A 20979-nucleotide genomic window follows, 5' to 3' on the forward strand; every position below is an offset into this window, starting at 1 on the left:
ATGTAATCAGATAACATCACCAGATAAAGTGGATGTTAATATGTAATCAGATTACATCACCAGATAAAGTGGATGTTTAATCAGATTATCAGCTCATGTCATCAATGCTTTTAGTTGCACAGGTGTTTACCAGTGCTCAGGAGGGCGTGGCCTCTGTGGGCGGGGCCTCTGTAGTCTGGGACACCAATGATGTCATTGTCCCAGAGTTCAGTGACGTGTGCACAGAGGGCAGCTGTTACCCGGCAACAGGAGACCTTCTGATTGGCCGAGCTCACCAGCTGTCATCCACCTCCACCTGTGGTTTGACCCGGCCTGGACCATTCTGCATCGTCAGTCACCTGCAGGTAAACACACACACACACACAAAGTCTCACACACACAAAGTCACACGCACCCACACACACACACACACACAGGAAATGATTGGATGATTTTTCCCTAGTTTAAATGTTGCTAACAGCTAATGCTAACCCAGAGAGGAATGTGAGGAATTCAGCTGTGCACTAACATCTTGTTGCCCCTCCCCATGCGACCCCCCCCCCCACGTGACCCCTCCCCTCCCCATGTGACTCTTCCCCTCCCCCTGTGACTCCGCCCCTCTGTGTCTCAGGAGGAGAAGAAATGTTTCATGTGCGACTCGGCGGCGCCGTATGACGAGCGGACCAATCAGACGAGCAGCCACGGCATCGAGAACGTCGTCACCACGTTCGCTCCAAACAGATTAAAGACGTGGTGGCAATCTGAGAATGGTGAGTTCAATCTGATCATCTCAATCCAGATTAGTGGTCACACAACCTTTATGAGACCGAGAGCTACCTGAAGGTAGATGATCTGACCTGATCTGATCTGATCTGACCTGATCTGATCTGATCTGATCTGATCTGATCTGATCTGACCTGATCTGACCTGATCTGATCTGACCTGATCTGATCGGACCTGATCTGATCTGATCTGACCTGATCTGATCTGATCTGATCTGACCTGATCTGATCGGACCTGATCTGATCTGACCTGAACTGACCTGACCTGACCTGACCTGATCTGATCTAACCTGACCTGACCTGACCTGACCTGACCTGACCTGATCTGACCTGACCTGACCTGATCTGACCTGACCTGACCTGATCTGACCTGATCTGACCTGACCTGATCTGATCTGACCTGACCTGACCTGACCTGATCTGATCTGATCTGACCTGACCTGACCTGACCTGACCTGACCTGATCTGACCTGATCTGACCTGATCTGATCTGATCTGACCTGACCTGATCTGATCTGACCTGATCTGACCTGATCTGACCTGATCTGATCTGATCTGATCTGACCTGACCTGACCTGACCTGACCTGACCTGACCTGACCTGATTCCAGTCACATTTTCAGACTGTAACCAGGTGTGGTGGCTGTTACATGTGACTGTAACGTCATGTGACCTGTGATCATGTGACAGGTGTGGAGAATGCCACCATGCAGCTGAACCTGGAGGCGGAGTTTCACTTTACTCACCTCATCATGACCTTTAAGGTGAGTTTAATGTGAACTCTTCACTGGTGTGAATGAATGAATGAATGAATGATTGACTGTGCGGTGATGTCATCATCCAGGTGAGGGTGAGAGGGTGAATGACAGCATGAGACCCAACATAAGAAACAATGTTTCCTTGCAGACGTTCCGTCCGGCCGCCATGGCGATCGAGCGGTCAGCTGACTTCGGAAAGACGTGGCAGGTTTATCGTTACTTTGCGTACGACTGTGAGACGTCGTTCCCCGACATTTCCCATGGTCCAATGCAAAAGGTCGATGATGTCATCTGTGACTCACGCTACTCTGACATCGAGCCGTCGACTGAAGGAGAGGTGATTTAATCTGACCTGTAATCTGTAAACTATAATCTGAGTGAGTGAGTGAATGAGTGAATGAGTGAATGAGTGAGTGAGTGAGTGAATGAGTGAATGAGTGAGTGAGTGAGTGAATGAATGAATGAGTGAATGAGTGAGTGTGTGAGTGAATTAATGGGTGAGTGAGTGAGTGAATGAGTGAGTGTGTGAGTGAATTAATGAGTGAGTGAGTGAGTGAGTGAGTGAATGAGTCAGTGAGTGAATGAGTGAATGAGTGAGTGAATGAGAGAGTGAGTGAGTGAATGAATGAGTGAGTGAGTGAATTAGTGAATGAATGAGTGAGTGAGTGAATGAATGAATGAGTGAGTGAGTTAGTGAGTGAATGTGTGAGTGAATGATTGAGTGAATGAGTGAGTGAGTGAGTGAATGAATGAGTGAATGAATAAGTGAGTGAGTGAGTGAATTAATGAATGAGTGAGTGAATGAGTGAGTGTGTGAGTGAATTAATGAGTGAGTGAGTGAGTGAGTGAGTGTGTGAGTGAATTAATGAGTGAGTGAGTGAGTGAGTGATTGAGTGAGTGAATGAGTCAGTGAGTGAATGAGTGAATGAGTGAGTGAATGAATGAGTGAGTGAGTGAATTAGTGAATGAATGAATGAATGAGTGAGTGAGTGAATGAATGAATGAGTGAGTGAGTGAGTGAATGAATGAATGAGTGAGTGAGTTAGTGAGTGAATGTGTGAGTGAATGATTGAGTGAATGAGTGAATGAGTGAATGAGTGAGTGAGTGAGTGAATGAGTGAGTCAGAGGTCAGAGGTCATGTGACATGTTGTGGTTGTGTTCAGGTCATTTTCAGGGTTCTGGACCCTGCCTTCAGGATCGAGGACCCGTACAGTCCCAGGATCCAGAGTACGTCCTCACAGTGTCTTATTGATCACTTATTGAGCTGTTTTTCACCTTTTGTCGATCATTGATTATTGATGATTGTGTTTGTTCAGACATGTTAAAGATTACCAATCTGCGAGTTAAGTTGATTAAACTTCACACTCTTGGAGATAATCTGCTGGACTCTCGTATGGAGATCAAAGAGAAGTATTACTACGCCGTCTACGACATGGTGGTGCGAGGAAACTGCTTCTGCTATGGCCACGCCTCCGAGTGCGCCCCGGTCCACGGGGGTTCAGGTTCAGTCCTGGAAGGCATGGTGAGTCCTGTAGTGATGCAGGTCAGAGGTCAGACATGATGATGATGATGATGATGTGTGTGTGTGTGTGTGTGTGTGTGTGTGTAGGTCCATGGTCACTGTATGTGTAACCACAACACCAAAGGTCTGAACTGTGAACGCTGTCAGGACTTTTATCAGGATCTTCCCTGGAGACCGGCAGAGGGACGCAACACCAACGCCTGCAGGAGTCAGTCTCTACTGATGCAGCTCTGTGATCAGTGCTCGTGGACCACAGCAGCTTCATGTCGTCTTCTTCTTCTTCTGTGCAGAGTGCGACTGTAACCATCACTCGGACTCGTGTCACTTTGACGCCGCCGTGTTCGCGGCGTCGGGAAACGTCAGCGGCGGCGTCTGCGACGACTGTGGACACAACACCGGAGGACACAGCTGTGAGACGTGTCGACCGTTTTACTACCAACATCCAGAGAGAGACGTGAGAGACCCCAACATCTGCCAGCGTGAGTCCACCCTGTCTGACCTATGACCTCACACCTAACCCCGCCCCTCACGCCTAACCCCGCCCTCTCCTGTGTAGCATGTGACTGTGACCCTCTTGGTTCTGTGAACGGAGGGTCATGTGACCCGATGACAGACGTGGTCAGCGGGCTGATCGCGGGTCAGTGTCGCTGTAAAGTCAAAGTCGAGGGCGAACGCTGCGAACGCTGCAAACACGCACACTATGGTCTGAGTGACGAGCCGGAGGGTTGTAAAGGTACGACGTTAAATCACAAAATAACAACACACTGTCACTGTAACTGTGTGTTACTCTGTGTGTAACAGTGTGTGTGTGTGTGTGTGTGTGTGTGTGTGTGTGTGTGTGTGTGTGTGTGTGTGTGTGTGTGTGATGCAGCGTGTACCTGTAGTCCACTGGGAACACTTCCTGGAGGGAACCCATGTGACCGTGAATCCGGGAGTTGTTTCTGTAAACGTCTGGTGACGGGACAGGACTGTGACCAGTGTGTGGTGAGAAAATACACAACAACAACACAACAAAAACACAACCTGTAACCAGATTATGTGATGATATGATGTGTGTGTGTGTGTGTGTGTGTGTGTGTGTGTGTGTGTGTGTGTGTGTGTGTGTGTGTGTGTGTGTGTGTGTGTGTGTGTGTGTCAGTCTGAACACTGGGGCCTCAGTAACGACATGGACGGCTGCAGATCATGTGACTGTGACCTCGGAGGAGCCGTCAACAACCAGTAAGTTTACGGCTAAATCAAACACGCTATCAATATGCTAATGTGTTCTGACACGCTCCACTTCCTGTGTGCAGGTGTGATCATGTGACGGGTCAGTGTGTGTGCAAAGATCACATGTTTGGCCGTCGCTGTGATCAGGTGGAGTCTGGATTCTTTTTTGTTGCTTTGGATCATTATACGTACGAAGCAGAAGATGCTACGTTTGGACCCGTGAGTCACTTTTATCCTTTGACCTCCTGTTTTTGAGGCTGTCATCATAGATAAATATATTTAATGTATGTTTTCTCATCTCTTTAGGGCGTGACCGTTGTGACAAGGCCACACCCACAGGATCGCAGTCCCACCTGGACAGGTGTTGGCCTGGTCAACGTCCCAGAGGGCGCCTTCCTGGAGTTCACTGTGGACAACGTCCCTCACTCCATGGAGTATGACATCATCATCCGCTATGAGCCTCAGGTATAAAGACGGAAGACGGGTGACGGATCGGGTGACGGGGGGTCGAGGGTCGGGTGATGGGGGTCGAGGGTCGGTTGACGGGTCGAGGGTCGGGTGACGGGGGTCGAGGGTCGGGTGATGGCGGTCGAGGGTCGGGTGACGGGGGTCGAGGGTCGGGTGACGGGGGTTGAAGGTCGGGTGATGGGGGTCAAGGGTCGGGTGATGGGGGTCGGGTGTCGGGGGTCAAGGGTCGGGTGACGGGGGTCAAGGGTCGGGTGATGGGGGTCGGGGGACAAGGGTCGGGTGACGGGGGTCAAGGGTCGGGTGACAGGGGTCAAGGATCGTGTGACGGGGGTCGGGTGTTGGGTGAAGGGTTACGGGGGTCGAGTGACGGGGGGTCGGGTGACGGGGATCGTTGATGGGGTCGGGTGACGGGGGTCGGGTGTTGTGTGAAGGGTGTCGGGGATCGAGTGACGGGGGTCGGGTGACGGGTGTTGAGTGAAGGGTGTCGGGTGAAGGGTGACGGGTGACCTGGGGTCGGGTGACGGGTGTCGGGTGTTTGTCTTCATGATTGTTAAATAGAACATGACAATCTGATAAATGTTTAAAATCTGATGCAGCTTCCTGACCAATGGGAGGAGGTTCTGATGACAGTGATGAGGCCTGAGCCAATCAGAGCACACAGCCGCTGTGGTAACACAGTTCCTGATGATGACAACCAGATGACTTCACTTCACCCTGGCTCACGGTAACATTCACTACTGTTTGTTACTGGTGACATGATTAAATATTGCGATCCATAAAGGACTAAACAGATGCTGTGATTATGGTGGAACCGTCCCCCCCTTCAGGTACGTGGTTCTTCCCAGACCGGTGTGTTTTGAAAGTGGTCTGAACTACACCGTCCGTCTGAGTCTGCCGCTCTACTCTACACTCAGTGACGTCCAGTCTCCTCACACACTCATCGACTCGGTGAGAAAAACAGTCAGATGTTCTTCACTGTGTTGACTTTATTTATTTACGTTTACGTTTATTTGTTGACTGAAGTCTGTTTTTGAACGGTCAGATTGTGTTGATGCCTCACTGTAAGAACCTGGACGTCTTCACCGCCTTAGAAGGTGAAGACTCTCACAGAAACAACGGCTGGGAGACGTTCCAACGTTATCGTTGTCAAGAGAACAGTCAGGGAGTCGTCAAGACGCCGATGACGGACATCTGCAGGAACTTCATCTTCAGCATCTCTGCTATGCTACACCAAGGAGCTAAAGGTTTCTTCTTCTTCTTCTTCTGTCCTCTTGTTTCTTCACGTTCACAGACTCATGAACCCGTCCTTGTGTCTCTGTCCCACAGAGTGTCAGTGTGACCCTCAAGGTTCTCTCAGCACAGTCTGTGACCCCAGTGGAGGTCAGTGTCACTGTCGCCCTAACGTGGTCGGCAGAAACTGTGACCGATGTTCTCCACAAACATTCCAGTTTGGACCCAATGGCTGCAGAGGTGAGGACACAATCGTCCAATCATTGTCCAGTTCATGGGCGTAGGTTTGTTTACAAGACTGGTGTGGACGCTGGTGTGGACACTGGTGTGGACACCATTGTTGACACTGGTGTGGACACTGGTGTGGACACCGGTGTGGACACTGGTGTGGACACCGGTGTGGGCACCGTTGTGGACACTGGTGTGGACACTGGTGTGGACACTGGTGTGGACACCGGTGTGGCCACTGGTGTGGACACCGGTGTGGCCACTGGTGTGGGCACCGTTGTGGACACTGGTGTGGACACCATTGTTGACACTGGTGTGGACACCGGTGTGGACACTGGTGTGGACACTGGTGTGGACACCATTGTGGACACTGGTGTGGACACTGGTGTGGACACTGGTGTGGACACTGGTGTGGACACCATTGTGGACACTGGTGCGGACACCGGTGTGAACACTGGTGTGGACATTGTCCAGTATGAGAGGTTAAAAACCATCAACCCTCTAATGTCCTCAGCGTCCAGACACAACCCTACACCTTTGGTCTCAAAATGGACAAATAATGATCAACATAAAACAAAGATGAATAAGAAATAAGAAAAGCCTTTTCCTTTTCTCTGTATTGTGTGTGTTATTGTGTGTTATTGTGTGTTATTGTGTGTGCAGAATGCGAGTGCGACCCTCAGGGTTCACACAGTCAGTTGTGCGATCAGCTCAGCGGTCAGTGTGCGTGTCTGTCGTCCATATATGGTCGTCAGTGTGGCGGCTGTCTGCCGGGTCACTGGGGTTTTCCCGCCTGTCGCCCGTGTTTGTGTAACGCTCACGCCGACTCTTGTGACCCGTTCACTGGCGCCTGCATCGACTGCAGGGACCATAGTTCTGGATTCAGCTGTGACAGGTGAGACCCGTTCTCTTCATGGTCTACGTTTCTTTGTTTACCTTCTGACTTCCTGTCACATGCCCTCAGATGTCTGGATGGTTACTATGGTGACCCAGTCTTGGGGTCTGGAGACCACTGTCGTCCATGCATGTGTCCTGATGGTCCTGGCAGCCACAGACAGTTTGCAGGAACTTGTTACCAAAGCAACGAGTCCCATCAGGTGATCTGTGTCTGCAACCCTGGATACAAAGGTTAGACCTTCTCACCTGTAACCCTCTAACCCTTAAATACTAAACCCCTGAACCATCTAAACCTTAAATACTGAACCCTCTAACCCTTAAATACTGAACCCCTGAACCATCTTAACCTTAAATACTGAACCCCTGAACCCTCTAACCCTTAAATACTGAACCCTCTAACCCTTAAATACTGAACCCCTGAACCATCTTAACCTTAAATACTGAACCCCTGAACCATCTAACCCTTAAATACTGAACCCTCTAAACCTTAAATACTGAACCCCTGAAGCCTCTAACCCTTAAATACGTAAAACACAAGTTACTAATACCCTTCTTTTGTTTCAGGGTTAGCGTTAGCCTTGATCTGGTTCAGCACAGTGATTGACATGTCAGTGTAACATGGAGGTTCTTCTTAAGTTGATTTAAAACACATACGTTAATTCGTGTTGACATGTGTATATATATATATATATATATATAGTATAGTCGTTAGCTTAGATCAGTGGTGTAAACAAGTGTGTTTGATTGACAGTCATTTAAAGTCATGATAATTGTTCAGGTGCTGGTTGTGATGACTGTGCCTCTGGTTACCATGGTAACCCCGGTGAAGTGGGCGGTCAGTGTCGACCGTGTCAGTGCAACAACAACATCGACGCGTCCGACCCACAATCCTGCGACGCTCGTAGCGGCGAGTGTCTGCGCTGCCTGTACCACACAGAGGGCGTGGCCTGTCACAGCTGCAAACAGGGTTACTATGGCAACGCTCTGCTACAGGACTGCACCAGTGAGTACGCTGTGTTTCCTTGACAACCCTCGTCATCGTCTCAGTGTAACGTGAAAACCTTGTGTTTTTTCAGAGTGTGCGTGTAACCCGCTCGGCAGTGATCCCTCCAGCCGTCAATCATCCGGAGAGTTTGAGTGTGAGCGCAGCAGCGGTCAGTGTCAGTGTCTGCCAAAGGTCAAAGGTCAACACTGTGACCACTGCGCGACAGACACCTGGAACATGGGCAGCGGTAATGGCTGCCAGTCATGTGACTGTGACCCCAAACACTCATATGGCACTTCCTGTGATGAGGTGAGGATGAAGATTATTTATCATCTTAAAGGTCAAGTTCACTGATGTGATTGAATGGGTTTTAAAATGAGAATAATGAGATTAATTAATAATGAGATGATGATGATGATGATGAAGATGATGACGATGATGATGATGAAGACGATGATGATGATGATGATGATGATGATGAAGATGAATATGATGATGAAGATGATGATGATGAAGATGATGATGAAGATGATGATGATGAAGATGATGAAGATGATGAAGATGAAGATGAAGATGAAGATGAAGATGATGATGATGATGATGATGATGAAGATGATGATGATGAAGATGATGATGATGATGATGATGATGAAGATGAAGATGATGATGAAGATGAAGATGATGATGATGATGGTGATGAAGATGATGACGATGATGATGATGAAGACGATGATGATGATGATGATGATGATGATGAAGATGAATATGATGATGAAGATGATGATGATGAAGATGATGATGAAGATGATGATGATGAAGATGATGAAGATGATGAAGATGAAGATGAAGATGAAGATGATGATGATGATGATGATGATGATGATGAAGATGATGATGATGAAGATGATGATGATGATGATGATGATGATGATGATGAAGATGAAGATGATGATGAAGATGAAGATGATGATGATGATGGTGATGAAGATGAAGATGATGATGATGATGTGTTTGATGTCTCATGCACAGATCAGTGGTCAGTGTTCCTGTCGTCCAGGCTTTGGAGGAACAACCTGCAGTGAATGTAGAGAACTGTTCTGGGGAAATCCAGAGGTCAAATGTCACGGTAGGTGAACTATTCAGAGACAGAGGACAGACAGAGGACAGACAGACGACAGACAGAGGACAGACAGAAACAGACAGAGACAGACAGAGGACAGACAGAGGACAGACAGAAACAGACAGAGACAGACAGAGGACAGACAGAGGACAGACAGAAACAGACAGAGACAGACAGAGGACAGACAGAAAAAGACAGAGACAGACAGAGGATAGACAAGAGACAGACAGAGACAGAGGGAGGACAGACAGACAGAGACAGACGGAGACAGAGGACAGACAGACAGAGACAGAGGACAGACAGACAGACAGAGACAGACAGAGGACAGACAGAGACAGAGGACAGACAGACAGACAGAGACAGAGACATGAAAAAGAATGAAATGGGTGAAGATGAAAGAAGTGGAAAAATAAGGAAAGGAAAAAAAACCCAGACTCCAACTGTGTTTGTGTTTATGAAGAAAGTTCAACACAAACCAGATGTTACACACACACACACACACACACAGATGTTTTTGTTAAACAGGAAGTGTTTGTCTCAGACTCTTCCTGTTAAATATTTGAGAAGGAGCACTGTGTGTGTGTGTGTGTGTATGTGTGTGTGTGTGTGTGTGTGTGTGTGTGTGTTTTGACCCTTCTCTGACCTCGGTCACTTCCTGTCCTGCAGAAATGTGATCACATGGTTTTAACTCAGCAATGTTTCTCGACAGAGTGTGTGTGTGTGACTCTGTGTGTGTGTGTGAGACTGTGTGTGTGTGTGTGTGTGTGTGACTCTGTGTGTATGTGTGTGACTCTGTGTGTGTGTGTGTGTGATCACATGACTCTAACACACACACCTCTCTCCTCAGCCTGTGACTGTGTGTGTGTGTGTGATCACATGACTCTAACACACACACACCTCTCTCCTCAGCCTGTGACTCTGTGTGTGTGTGTGTGTGACTGTGACTGTGTGTGTGTGTGTGATCACATGACTCTAACACACACACCTCTCTCCTCAGCCTGTGACTGTGTGTGTGACTGTGACTGTGTGTGTGTGTGTGATCACATGACTCTAACACACACACACCTCTCTCCTCAGCCTGTGACTGTGTGTGTGTGACTGTGTGTGTGTGTGTGATCACATGACTCTAACACACACACCTCTCTCCTCAGCCTGTGACTGTGTGTGTGTGTGTCTGATCACATGATTCTAACACACACACCTCTCTCCTCAGCCTGTGACTCTGTGTGACTGTGTGTGTGTGTGTGTGTGTGTGATCACATGACTCTAACACACACACCTCTCTCCTCAGCCTGTGACTGTGTGTGATCACATGACTCTAACACACACACACCTCTCTCCTCAGCCTGTGACTCTGTGTGTGTGTGTGTGTGTGTGTGTGTGAGACTGTGACTGTGTGTGTGTGTGTGTGATCACATGACTCTAACACACACACCTCTCTCCTCAGCCTGTGACTGTGTGTGTGTGTGTGTGTGTGTGTGTGTGACTGTGACTGTGTGTGATCACATGACTCTAACACACACACCTCTCTCCTCAGCCTGTGACTGTGTGTGTGTGTGTGACTGTGTGTGTGTGTGATCACATGACTCTAACACACACACACCTCTCTCCTCAGCCTGTGACTGTGTGTGTGTGTGATCACATGACTCTAACACACACACACCTCTCTCCTCAGCCTGTGACTGTGTGTGTGTGTGTGTGTGTGTGTGTGTGTGTGTGTGTGTGTGTGACTGTGACTGTGTGTGATCACATGACTCTAACACACACACCTCTCTCCTCAGCCTGTGACTGTGTGTGTGTGTGTGTGTGTGACTGTGACTGTGTGTGTGTGTGTGATCACATGACTCTAACACACACACACCTCTCTCCTCAGCCTGTGACTGTGTGTGTGTGTGTGTGACTGTGACTGTGTGATCACATGACTCTAACACACACACCTCTCTCCTCAGCCTGTGACTGTGTGTGTGTGTGTGTGTGTGTGTGTGTGTGACTGTGACTGTGTGATCACATGACTCTAACACACACACACCTCTCTCCTCAGCCTGTGACTGTGTGTGTGTGTGTGTGTGTGTGACTGTGACTGTGTGATCACATGACTCTAACACACACACACCTCTCTCCTCAGCCTGTGACTGTGTGTGTGTGTGTGTGTGTGTGTGTGTGTGTGACTGTGACTGTGTGTGTGTGTGTGATCACATGACTCTAACACACACACCTCTCTCCTCAGCCTGTGACTGTGTGTGTGTGTGTGTGTGTGTGTGTGTGTGTGTGTGTGACTGTGACTGTGTGTGTGTGTGTGATCACATGACTCTAACACACACACCTCTCTCCTCAGCCTGTGACTGTGTGTGTGTGTGTGTGTGTGTGTGTGTGTGTGACTGTGACTGTGTGTGTGTGTGTGATCACATGACTCTAACACACACACACCTCTCTCCTCAGCCTGTGACTGTGTGTGTGTGTGTGTGTGTGTGTGTGTGTGTGACTGTGACTGTGTGTGTGTGTGTGATCACATGACTCTAACACACACACACCTCTCTCCTCAGCCTGTGACTGTGACCATGATGGCGTCTCTGGAGCTCAGTGTGACCGCCTGACTGGTCAGTGTGTGTGTGTGGACGGAGCGTCAGGACCTCGCTGTGACGTCTGCGCTCGTGGATTCTCAGGAAACTTCCCCGACTGTCGTCGCTGTCATCAGTGTTTCTCAGAGTGGGATGATGTCATTGGTCAGCTGACCAATCAGACGCATCGCCTGGTCAATAAGGTCAACGCCTTCAAAGCCAGCGGCGTGAGTCACGGACCGTACAGGAAGTCCATGGAGGTGGTGGAGAAGAGTGTCACTGACCTCCAGATCCTCCTGAACCAGAACCTGGCGTCTCAGCCTCTCACTGAGATCCAGGTCCTGCTGCACCAGGCCAGGTGAGATGATGTTCATGTGAGACCTCTGGACGCTTCTCTGTGCGTTGTCCCTGTGATGGACCTGAGTTTCTGTTCCTCAGCGACCTGATGACGTCTCTGACCCGGACGTTAAACCACACAGAACAGACTCTGGTCCAGGTCCAGGACCAGGACTCAGCTGCTCAAACTAAACTGGACTCTGTGACGTCAGACGCTGAAAAACTGGAGCAGACGGTTCAGGAGCTGCTGGATCAGGTGGAGTTCATCAAGAACTCTGACATCAGAGGTAAAGAGGCGGAGTCAAAAGTCAGGGGGCGGGGCAAATGATGGGAAGTGAAAATCATATGTAATCATATGGATTTGACTTGTATTTATTATCAATCATCTGTTTAATGTACCACCCGTTGCCAGGGGCGACAGACAGCATCACTAAGCACTTCCTGCAGTCGCAGACGGCTGAAGCTCAAGCCGACGCCTCCACCGTCAACGACGACGGCATCGTGAAAACGTCTGCTGCTTTACGCAAACTGACCGAGAAGAAAGTGAATGACAGCAAAGACGAGTTCCTCAGGAAACACACTGAGCATGCTCAGAACCTGGACCTGCTGGCTGGAGGTCTGCAGACTCTGGACCTGTCAGAACTCAGCCACAAGGTAAGAAGTGGTTTCATCTGATCGTCTATCATCGATCAATCAAACAGAGCGGCCAAAATCAATCAAAGATGTGAGCAGCCATCATGAGGATTTACTGCTGCTGTAGACCATCATCAGTAGACATGGACTCACCTGTAGACCATCAGTAGACATGGACTCACCTGTAGACCATCATCAGTAGACATGGACTCACCTGTAGACCATCAGTAGACATGGACTCACCTGTAGACCATCAGTAGACATGGACTCACCTGTAGACCATCATCAGTAGACATGGACTCACCTGTAGACCATCAGTAGACATGGACTCACCTGTAGAGCATCAGTAGACATGGACTCATCTGTAGACCATCAGTAGACATGGACTCACCTGTAGACCATCAGTAGACATGGACTCATCTGTAGACCATCAGTAGACATGGACTCACCTGTAGACCATCAGTAGACATGGACTCAACCTCGTGGTTTAGCAACCTCACCATTAACCTCTTCTTCCCTCTTTTTGAGGGAAATAAAGGATTTTTTTTCTCTCGCCTAAAAAAATATTGCATTTTAAAGCAAATATCACCTTTAAAATCTGCAGCAGGAGCTTAAAAACACATGGAGGTCATGTGACAACATGTGGACATGAGCTGTGCAAAGTCTGATGCTGCTGAAGTGAAGCAGAGTGAAATTACAGAGGCTTTAGTAAAGAGATGTCTGGGCTTTTGGCTCAGTTTGGCACCATCTGTGCCATTTGAGATTTCTTAGGTACCAAATTATTAAAAACCCATTTCATTTTATTTACATGTTACTATTGGTCTATAAAGAACTTGTTTTGTATGATAACTGTCTGTAAATGGATGCTTCCTGTGCGGTGCGTAATAACAACTCTGTGACTCTGCAGCGTCTTCAGTTACTCAGCGTCATAGCTCTGGCTTACCTTGGTCAATTAGGGTGATTGACAGCTCGTTTTAAACCTCTAAACCAATAGAATCAGGCTCCGCCCTCCAAATGTGTGTGAATCACTTCATTAGCGAGTCAAAAGGACATAAATGCATATGACACGTGTGCAGACATTCGCCCTTCTCTAATCAGAACGATCTAATGTCGCTCTGTAATGATCAATCAGACCAGGATTTGTTCCCAAAGCATGCTGGGAAGTGTAGTTCTTCATTAGAAGTGGTTTTGTTCCGGTGGGAATAACTTGTTTTGATAAACAGCAAAGGTAAGACAATATTTCTGCTTGTATTTCTTGAAAGTCAGTTGTTGTTTTGCTCTTATTTTGGTTCTGGATCCGTGAATCTTGGTCGTAGAGTGAGAAAAATGGTACCGTTAGAATCTGTAGATTCTCCGCTGCCCAGTCGACACATGTTTTTTTTGTTTACATAATCACGCTGTGTTTTAACTGTGTTTGGTGAACATAAGAATGGTTTATATGAGCTTTTAGCTGAGTTTCTGCAGTTTCAGCAGTGAAAATGGTGGAGAGGAAAGAATATGAGTAAATACAGTGTTTCTGACCCAGAGGACCATGATGATTCTGCTGATCCTTACAGACATGTGGACGTCCATCACTGGGTCAGGATCTGTGTTCCTCTCCCTGTGGAGGTTTGGGCTGTGTGACCTCTGACTCTCAGACCAGCTGTGGAGGTGAGGGCTGTGATGGCATCATGACCAAGGCCAACAGTGTTTGGAGGAAGGTTCAAAGGTCAGAAGAGGAGCTGGTGGAGACCATGAGTGAGCTGGACAAACTGTCAAAGATGGTGAGTGTGACGTCGTTTTCTGTGCTTCAGTTTTGGGATTAGATCATGAGGGATTATCATCTTCACTGCAGGTGTCAGACGTGAAGATTAAAGCAGATGAAGCTAAAGTCAACGCTCAGGACGTTCTGATGAAGACGAACAGAACCAAGAATAAAGTGGAGCAGAGTAATGAGGAGCTGAGACGTCTGATCACACAGATCAGAGACTTTCTAACAGGTGATGAACACATGTGAGCCTAACTTCACTCACAGATGAACACATGTCAGCCTAACTTCACTCACAGATGAACACGTCAGCCTAACTTCACTCACTATAACACATGTCAGCCTAACTTCACTAACTATAACAAATGTCAGCCTAACTTCACTAACTATAACACATGTCAGCCCAACTTCACTCACTATAACACATGTCAGCCTAACTTCACTCACAGATGAACACATGTCAGCCTAACTTCACTCACAGATGAACACATGTCAGCCTAACTTCACTCACAGATGAACACGTCAGCCTAACTTCACTCACTATAACACGTCAGCCTCACTTTACTAACTATAACACGTCAGCCTAACTTCACTCACTATAACACGTCAGCCTAACTTTACTAACTATAACACATGTCAGCCTAACTTCACTCACAGATGAACACATGTGAGCCTAACTTCACTCACAGATGAACACGTCAGCCTAACTTCACTCACAGATGAACACGTCAGCCTAACTTCACTCACAGATGAACACATGTCAGCCTAACTTCACTCACAGATGAACACATGTGAGCCTAACTTCACTCACAGATGAACACGTCAGCCTAACTTCAGTCACAGGATGTACACATGTGAGCCTAACTTCACTCACAGATGAACACATGTGAGCCTAACTTCACTCGCAGATTAACACCTGTCAGCCTAACTTCACCCACAGATGTACACATGTGAGCCTAACTTCAGTCACAGATGTACACATGTGAGCCTAACTTCACTCACAGATGAACACGTGAGCCTAACTTCACTCGCAGATTAACACCTGTCAGCCTAACTTCCCTCACAGATGTACACATGTGAGCCTAACTTCACACCTGTTTTCAGAGGAAGCTGCTGACCTGGAGAGCATCGAGCTCGTAGCTAACGAGGTTCTGCAGATGCAGATGCCGACGACTCCGGCTCAGCTGCAGAACTTGACGGAGGAGATCGGTGATAAAGTTGCAGAACTGGGTCACGTGGAGATGATTTTACAGCAGAGCACTGAGAGCATGGAGAGAGCTGAGAACCTGCTGAACCAGGCCAAACGAGCCAGGTAAGGTCTTCAGTCAAATATCACAACAATGATGAACTGTTGTTGTCACATTTCTAACACTGTGATGTTCAGTGAAGACGCAGCTGATGTCAAGAACTCTGCAGAGAAAGTGAAGCGAGCGCTGGAAGAAGCTCAGAGAGCTCAGACGTCTGCCACAGGTGCCATTGAGCAAGTGTCCGCCAACGTCCAGCACACCAACAACCTGCTGTCCATGGTCAGTACTGATCACATGACTTAGTGTGTCCTCTGATCACATGACGTTAGACTGTCCTCTGATCACATGACGTTAGACTGTGTCCTCTTATAACATGACGTTAGACTGTGTCCTCTGATCACATGACGTTAGACTGTGTCCTCTGATCACATGACGTTAGACTGTGTCCTCTGATCACATGACGTTAGACTGTGTCCTCTGATCACATGACGTTAGACTGTGTCCTCTGATCACATGACGTTAGACTGTGTCCTCTGATAACATGACGTTAGACTGTCTCCTCTGATCACATGACGTTAGACTGTCCTCTGATAACATGACGTTAGACTGTGTCCTCTGATCACATGACGTTAGACTGTGTCCTCTGATCACATGACGTTAGACTGTGTCCTCTGATTACATGACGTTAGACTGTGTCCTCTGATCACATGACGTTAGAGTGTCCTCTGATCACATGACATTAGTGTGTCCTCTCATCACATGACGTTAGACTGTCCTCTGATCACATGACACTAGTGTGTCCTCTGATCACATGACGTTAGAGTGTGTCCTCTGATCACATGACATTGTTGTGTCCTCTGATCACGACGTTAGTGTCCTATGATCACATGACATTGGTGTGTCCTCTGATCACATGACGTTAGAGTGTCCTCTGATCACATGACGTCAGACTGTGTCCTCTGATCACATGACGTTAGAGTGTCCTCTGATCACATGAACACATTAACCCTAATCCACTGTTCCAGTCTCTGTGTCATGTTAACGTTCAGGTGATGATTCATGTGATTGTGTTTGTGTTGATGTTTAAGTGACACTGACGCTGTGATGTTTTGTGATGTTTTGTTACTTCCTGTGTGACCACACAAACATCACTGTCTATCTTTGATATTCGTAGGTAAACTCTGAGACGGCAGAAACTGAGCTCAAACTCACCAACGCCACCCAGAGGCTGCAGAGACTCGAGCACAATGTAACGTTGCTCAGAGCCAAAGTGTTGAATGTGACTCAGAGCAGTGAACGAACCAATCAGGACGCAGCAAACATTAAAAGAATCGCTGCAGAGGTGAAGAAAGTAAGTGTAATTTTTTCATCCAGTCAAACTTAAACATTTTAGGTTTTGTCATGATTTTCTCCTGAAAACATCTGTTTGTTCAGGATCTGGAGTCAGACCTGAAGGAAAAGTATGCCACAGTCGGGCACCTGATTGGTCAGAAGGCAGGGGGCGTGGCTAACGCCAAGAAAAAGGCAAAGTCCCTTCAACAGGAAGCCAAAGAGCTGTTATTACAGGCCAGCGAAAAACTGCAGCTGCTGAAAGGTGACATCACAATGACATCACAGAGACATCACAGTGACATCACAATGACATCACAACATCACAGTGACATCACAGTGACATCACAGAGAAATCACAGTGACATCACAGAGACATCACAGAGACATCACAGTTACATCACAACATCACAGTGACATCACAGTGACATCACAGAGAAATCACAGTGACATCACAGTGACATCACAGTGACATCACAGAGACATCACAGAGACATCACAGTTACATCACAGAGAAATCACAGTTACATCACAGAGACATCACAATGACATCACAACATCACAGTGACATCACAGTGACATCACAGAGAAATCACAGTGACATCACAGTGACATCACAGTGACATCACAGAGACATCACAGAGACATCACAGAGACATCACAGTTACATCACAGAGAAATCACAGTTACATCACAGAGACATCACAATGACATCACAACATCACAGTGACATCACAGTGACATCACAGAGAAATCACAGAGAAATCACAGAGACATCACAGAGACATCACAGAGAAATCACAGAGAAATCACAGTGACATCACAGTGACATCACAGAGACATCACAGTTACATCACAGAGACATCACAGTTACATCACAGAGACATCACAATGACATCACAACATCACAGTGACATCACAGAGAAATCACAGAGAAATCACAATGACATCACAGAGACATCACAATGACATCACAACATCACAGTGACATCACAGTGCCATCACAGAGAAATCACAGAGAAATCACAGACATCACAGAGACATCACAGAGAAATCACAGAGAAATCACAGAGAAATCACAGTGACATCACAATGACATCACAGAGACATCACAGAGAAATCACAGAGAAATCACAGAGACATCACAGTTACATCACAGAGACATCACAACATCACAGTGACATCACAGTGACATCACAGAGAAATCAGTGACATCACAGTGACATCACAGAGACATCACAGAGACATCACAGAGACATCACAGTTACATCACAGAGAAATCACAGTTACATCACAGAGACATCACAATGACATCACAACATCACAGTGACATCACAGTGACATCACAGAGAAATCACAGAGAAATCACAGAGACATCACAGAGACATCACAGTGACATCACAGTGACATCACAGAGACATCACAGTTACATCACAGAGACATCACAGTTACATCACAGAGACATCACAATGACATCACAACATCACAGTGACATCACAGAGAAATCACAGAGAAATCACAATGACATCACAGAGACATCACAATGACATCACAACATCACAGTGACATCACAGTGCCATCACAGAGAAATCACAGAGAAATCACAGACATCACAGAGACATCACAGAGAAATCACAGAGAAATCACAGAGAAATCACAGTGACATCACAATGACATCACAGAGACATCACAGAGAAATCACAGAGAAATCACAGAGACATCACAGTTACATCACAGAGACATCACAACATCACAGTGACATCACAGTGACATCACAGAGAAATCAGTGACATCACAGTGACATCACAGTGACATCACAGAGACATCACAGAGACATCACAGTTACATCACAGAGAAATCACAGTTACATCACAGAGACATCACAATGACATCACAACATCACAGTGACATCACAGTGACATCACAGAGAAATCACAGAGAAATCACAGAGACATCACAGAGACATCACAGAGAAATCACAGAGAAATCACAGTGACATCACAGTGACATCACAGAGACATCACAGTTACATCACAGAGACATCACAGTTACATCACAGAGACATCACAATGACATCACAACATCACAGTGACATCACAGAGAAATCACAGAGAAATCACAATGACATCACAGAGACATCACAATGACATCACAACATCACAGTGACATCACAGTGCCATCACAGAGAAATCACAGAGAAATCACAGAGACATCACAGAGAAATCACAGAGACATCACAGTTACATCACAGAGACATCACAGAGAAATCACAGAGAAATCACAGAGACATCACAGTTACATTACAGAGACATCACAGACATCACAGTTACATCACAGTTGCATCACAGAGAAATCACAGAGAAATCACAGAGACATCACAGTTACATCACAGAGACATCACAGAGACATCACAGTTACATCACAGTTGCATCACAGAGACATCACAGTGACATCACAGTTACATCACAGAGACATCACAGTGACATCAAAGAGAAATCACAGAGACATCACAGTTACATCACAGAGAAATCACAGAGAAATCACAGAGACATCACAGTGACATCACAGTGACATCACAGAGATATCACAGTTACATCACAGAGAAATCACAGAGACATCACAGAGACATCACAGTTACATCACAGAGACATCACAGAGACATCAGTTACATCACAGTTACATCACAGAGACATCACAGTGACATCACAGAGAAATCACAGAGACATCACAGTTACATCACAGAGAAATCACAGAGAAATCACAGTGACATCACAGAGAAATCACAGAGACATCACAGTTACATCACAGAGAAATCACAGAGAAATCACAGTGACATCACAGTGACATCACAGATAAATCACAGTGACATCACAGTGACATCACAGAGAAATCACAGAGACATCACAGTTACATCACAGAGAAATCACAGTGACATCACAGAGAAATCACAGAGACATCACAGTTACATCACAGATAAATCACAGTGACATCACAGATAAATCACAGTGACATCACAGAGACATCACAGTGACATCACAGAGAAATCAGAGACATCACAGTGACATCACAGTGACATCACAGAGACATCACAGTGACATCACAGAGAAATCACAGTTACATCACAGAGAAATCACAGAGAAATCACAGAGACATCACAGTTACATCACAGTGACATCACAGAGAAATCACAGAGACATCACAGTTACATCACAGAGAAATCACAGTGACATCACAGAGACATCACAGTTACATCACAGAGACATCACAGTGACATCACAGAGAAATCACAGTGACATCACAGAGACATCACAGTGACATCACAGAGACAATGGCATCCATCTTAGATTGTTTTAATTTCCGTCATTAAGGTAAAGACTAAACAAACAAAATGCTTCAAAGTTAAATACCAGCAGTTATTGATTGTTAAATTAGCGCCCCCTGCAGGAATGTTGACACATGTTGTTGTGTGCAGATCTGGAGAAGTCGTACAAAGACAACCAACAATCTCTGGAGGTGAAGGCGGAGCAACTGGTGGAGGCGGAGTCTGCCGTCAAACAGCTGCTGCAGGACATTAGCCACAAAGTCACTGTGTACAGCACCTGTCTTTTCTAAATGTTACTACATGTTACTATATGTTACTAATGTTACTAATGTTACCACATGTTACCACATGTTACTACATGTTTCATCTATGATATTTGTCTATTTTTTTTATTTTCTTTTTTATAAACTGCTGCCTCATTCATTTAAATGGTGACAATAAACCAAAAGCAGCTGAACGTCATCACTGATTCATGTGAAGAATGGAATTAAATCAAAAGTGAATTCAACATTTTCATTCAGTTAAAAAAAGGTTGCCATGGTAACCCTAACCCAATAAAGAGTTACAATGTTTCCACAAACATGAACACACTGATGAACACATGAATAAAGCACAACAAACAAACTTTC

The 20979-nt window shown here is 46.5% G+C and overlaps 1 protein-coding gene across 1 annotated transcript; it reads left to right on the plus strand.

Moving 5' to 3' along the window:
- Nucleotides 1–104: 104 nt before the first annotated feature.
- On the plus strand, nt 105–20640 carry lamb1a (laminin, beta 1a; the record flags this gene model as incomplete). The annotated part of the gene is made up of 32 exons (XM_083894371.1): nt 105–344; nt 611–749; nt 1451–1524; nt 1667–1855; nt 2683–2746; nt 2836–3041; nt 3129–3249; nt 3332–3520; nt 3598–3774; nt 3913–4025; nt 4180–4259; nt 4334–4469; nt 4557–4715; nt 5315–5442; nt 5546–5666; nt 5761–5962; nt 6045–6188; nt 6840–7071; nt 7141–7304; nt 7852–8076; nt 8150–8367; nt 9088–9184; nt 11722–12094; nt 12175–12359; nt 12485–12726; nt 14262–14468; nt 14540–14684; nt 15557–15764; nt 15837–15978; nt 16874–17050; nt 17134–17293; nt 20501–20640. The coding sequence occupies 32 exons, from the start codon at nt 105–107 to the stop codon at nt 20638–20640; spliced, it is 5397 nt and encodes a 1798-aa protein (XP_083750497.1).
- Nucleotides 20641–20979: the final 339 nt, after the last annotated feature.

This window comes from Microchirus variegatus (assembly GCF_963457635.1).
Source record: "Microchirus variegatus genome assembly, chromosome: 8".
NCBI lineage: Eukaryota > Metazoa > Chordata > Actinopteri > Pleuronectiformes > Soleidae > Microchirus > Microchirus variegatus.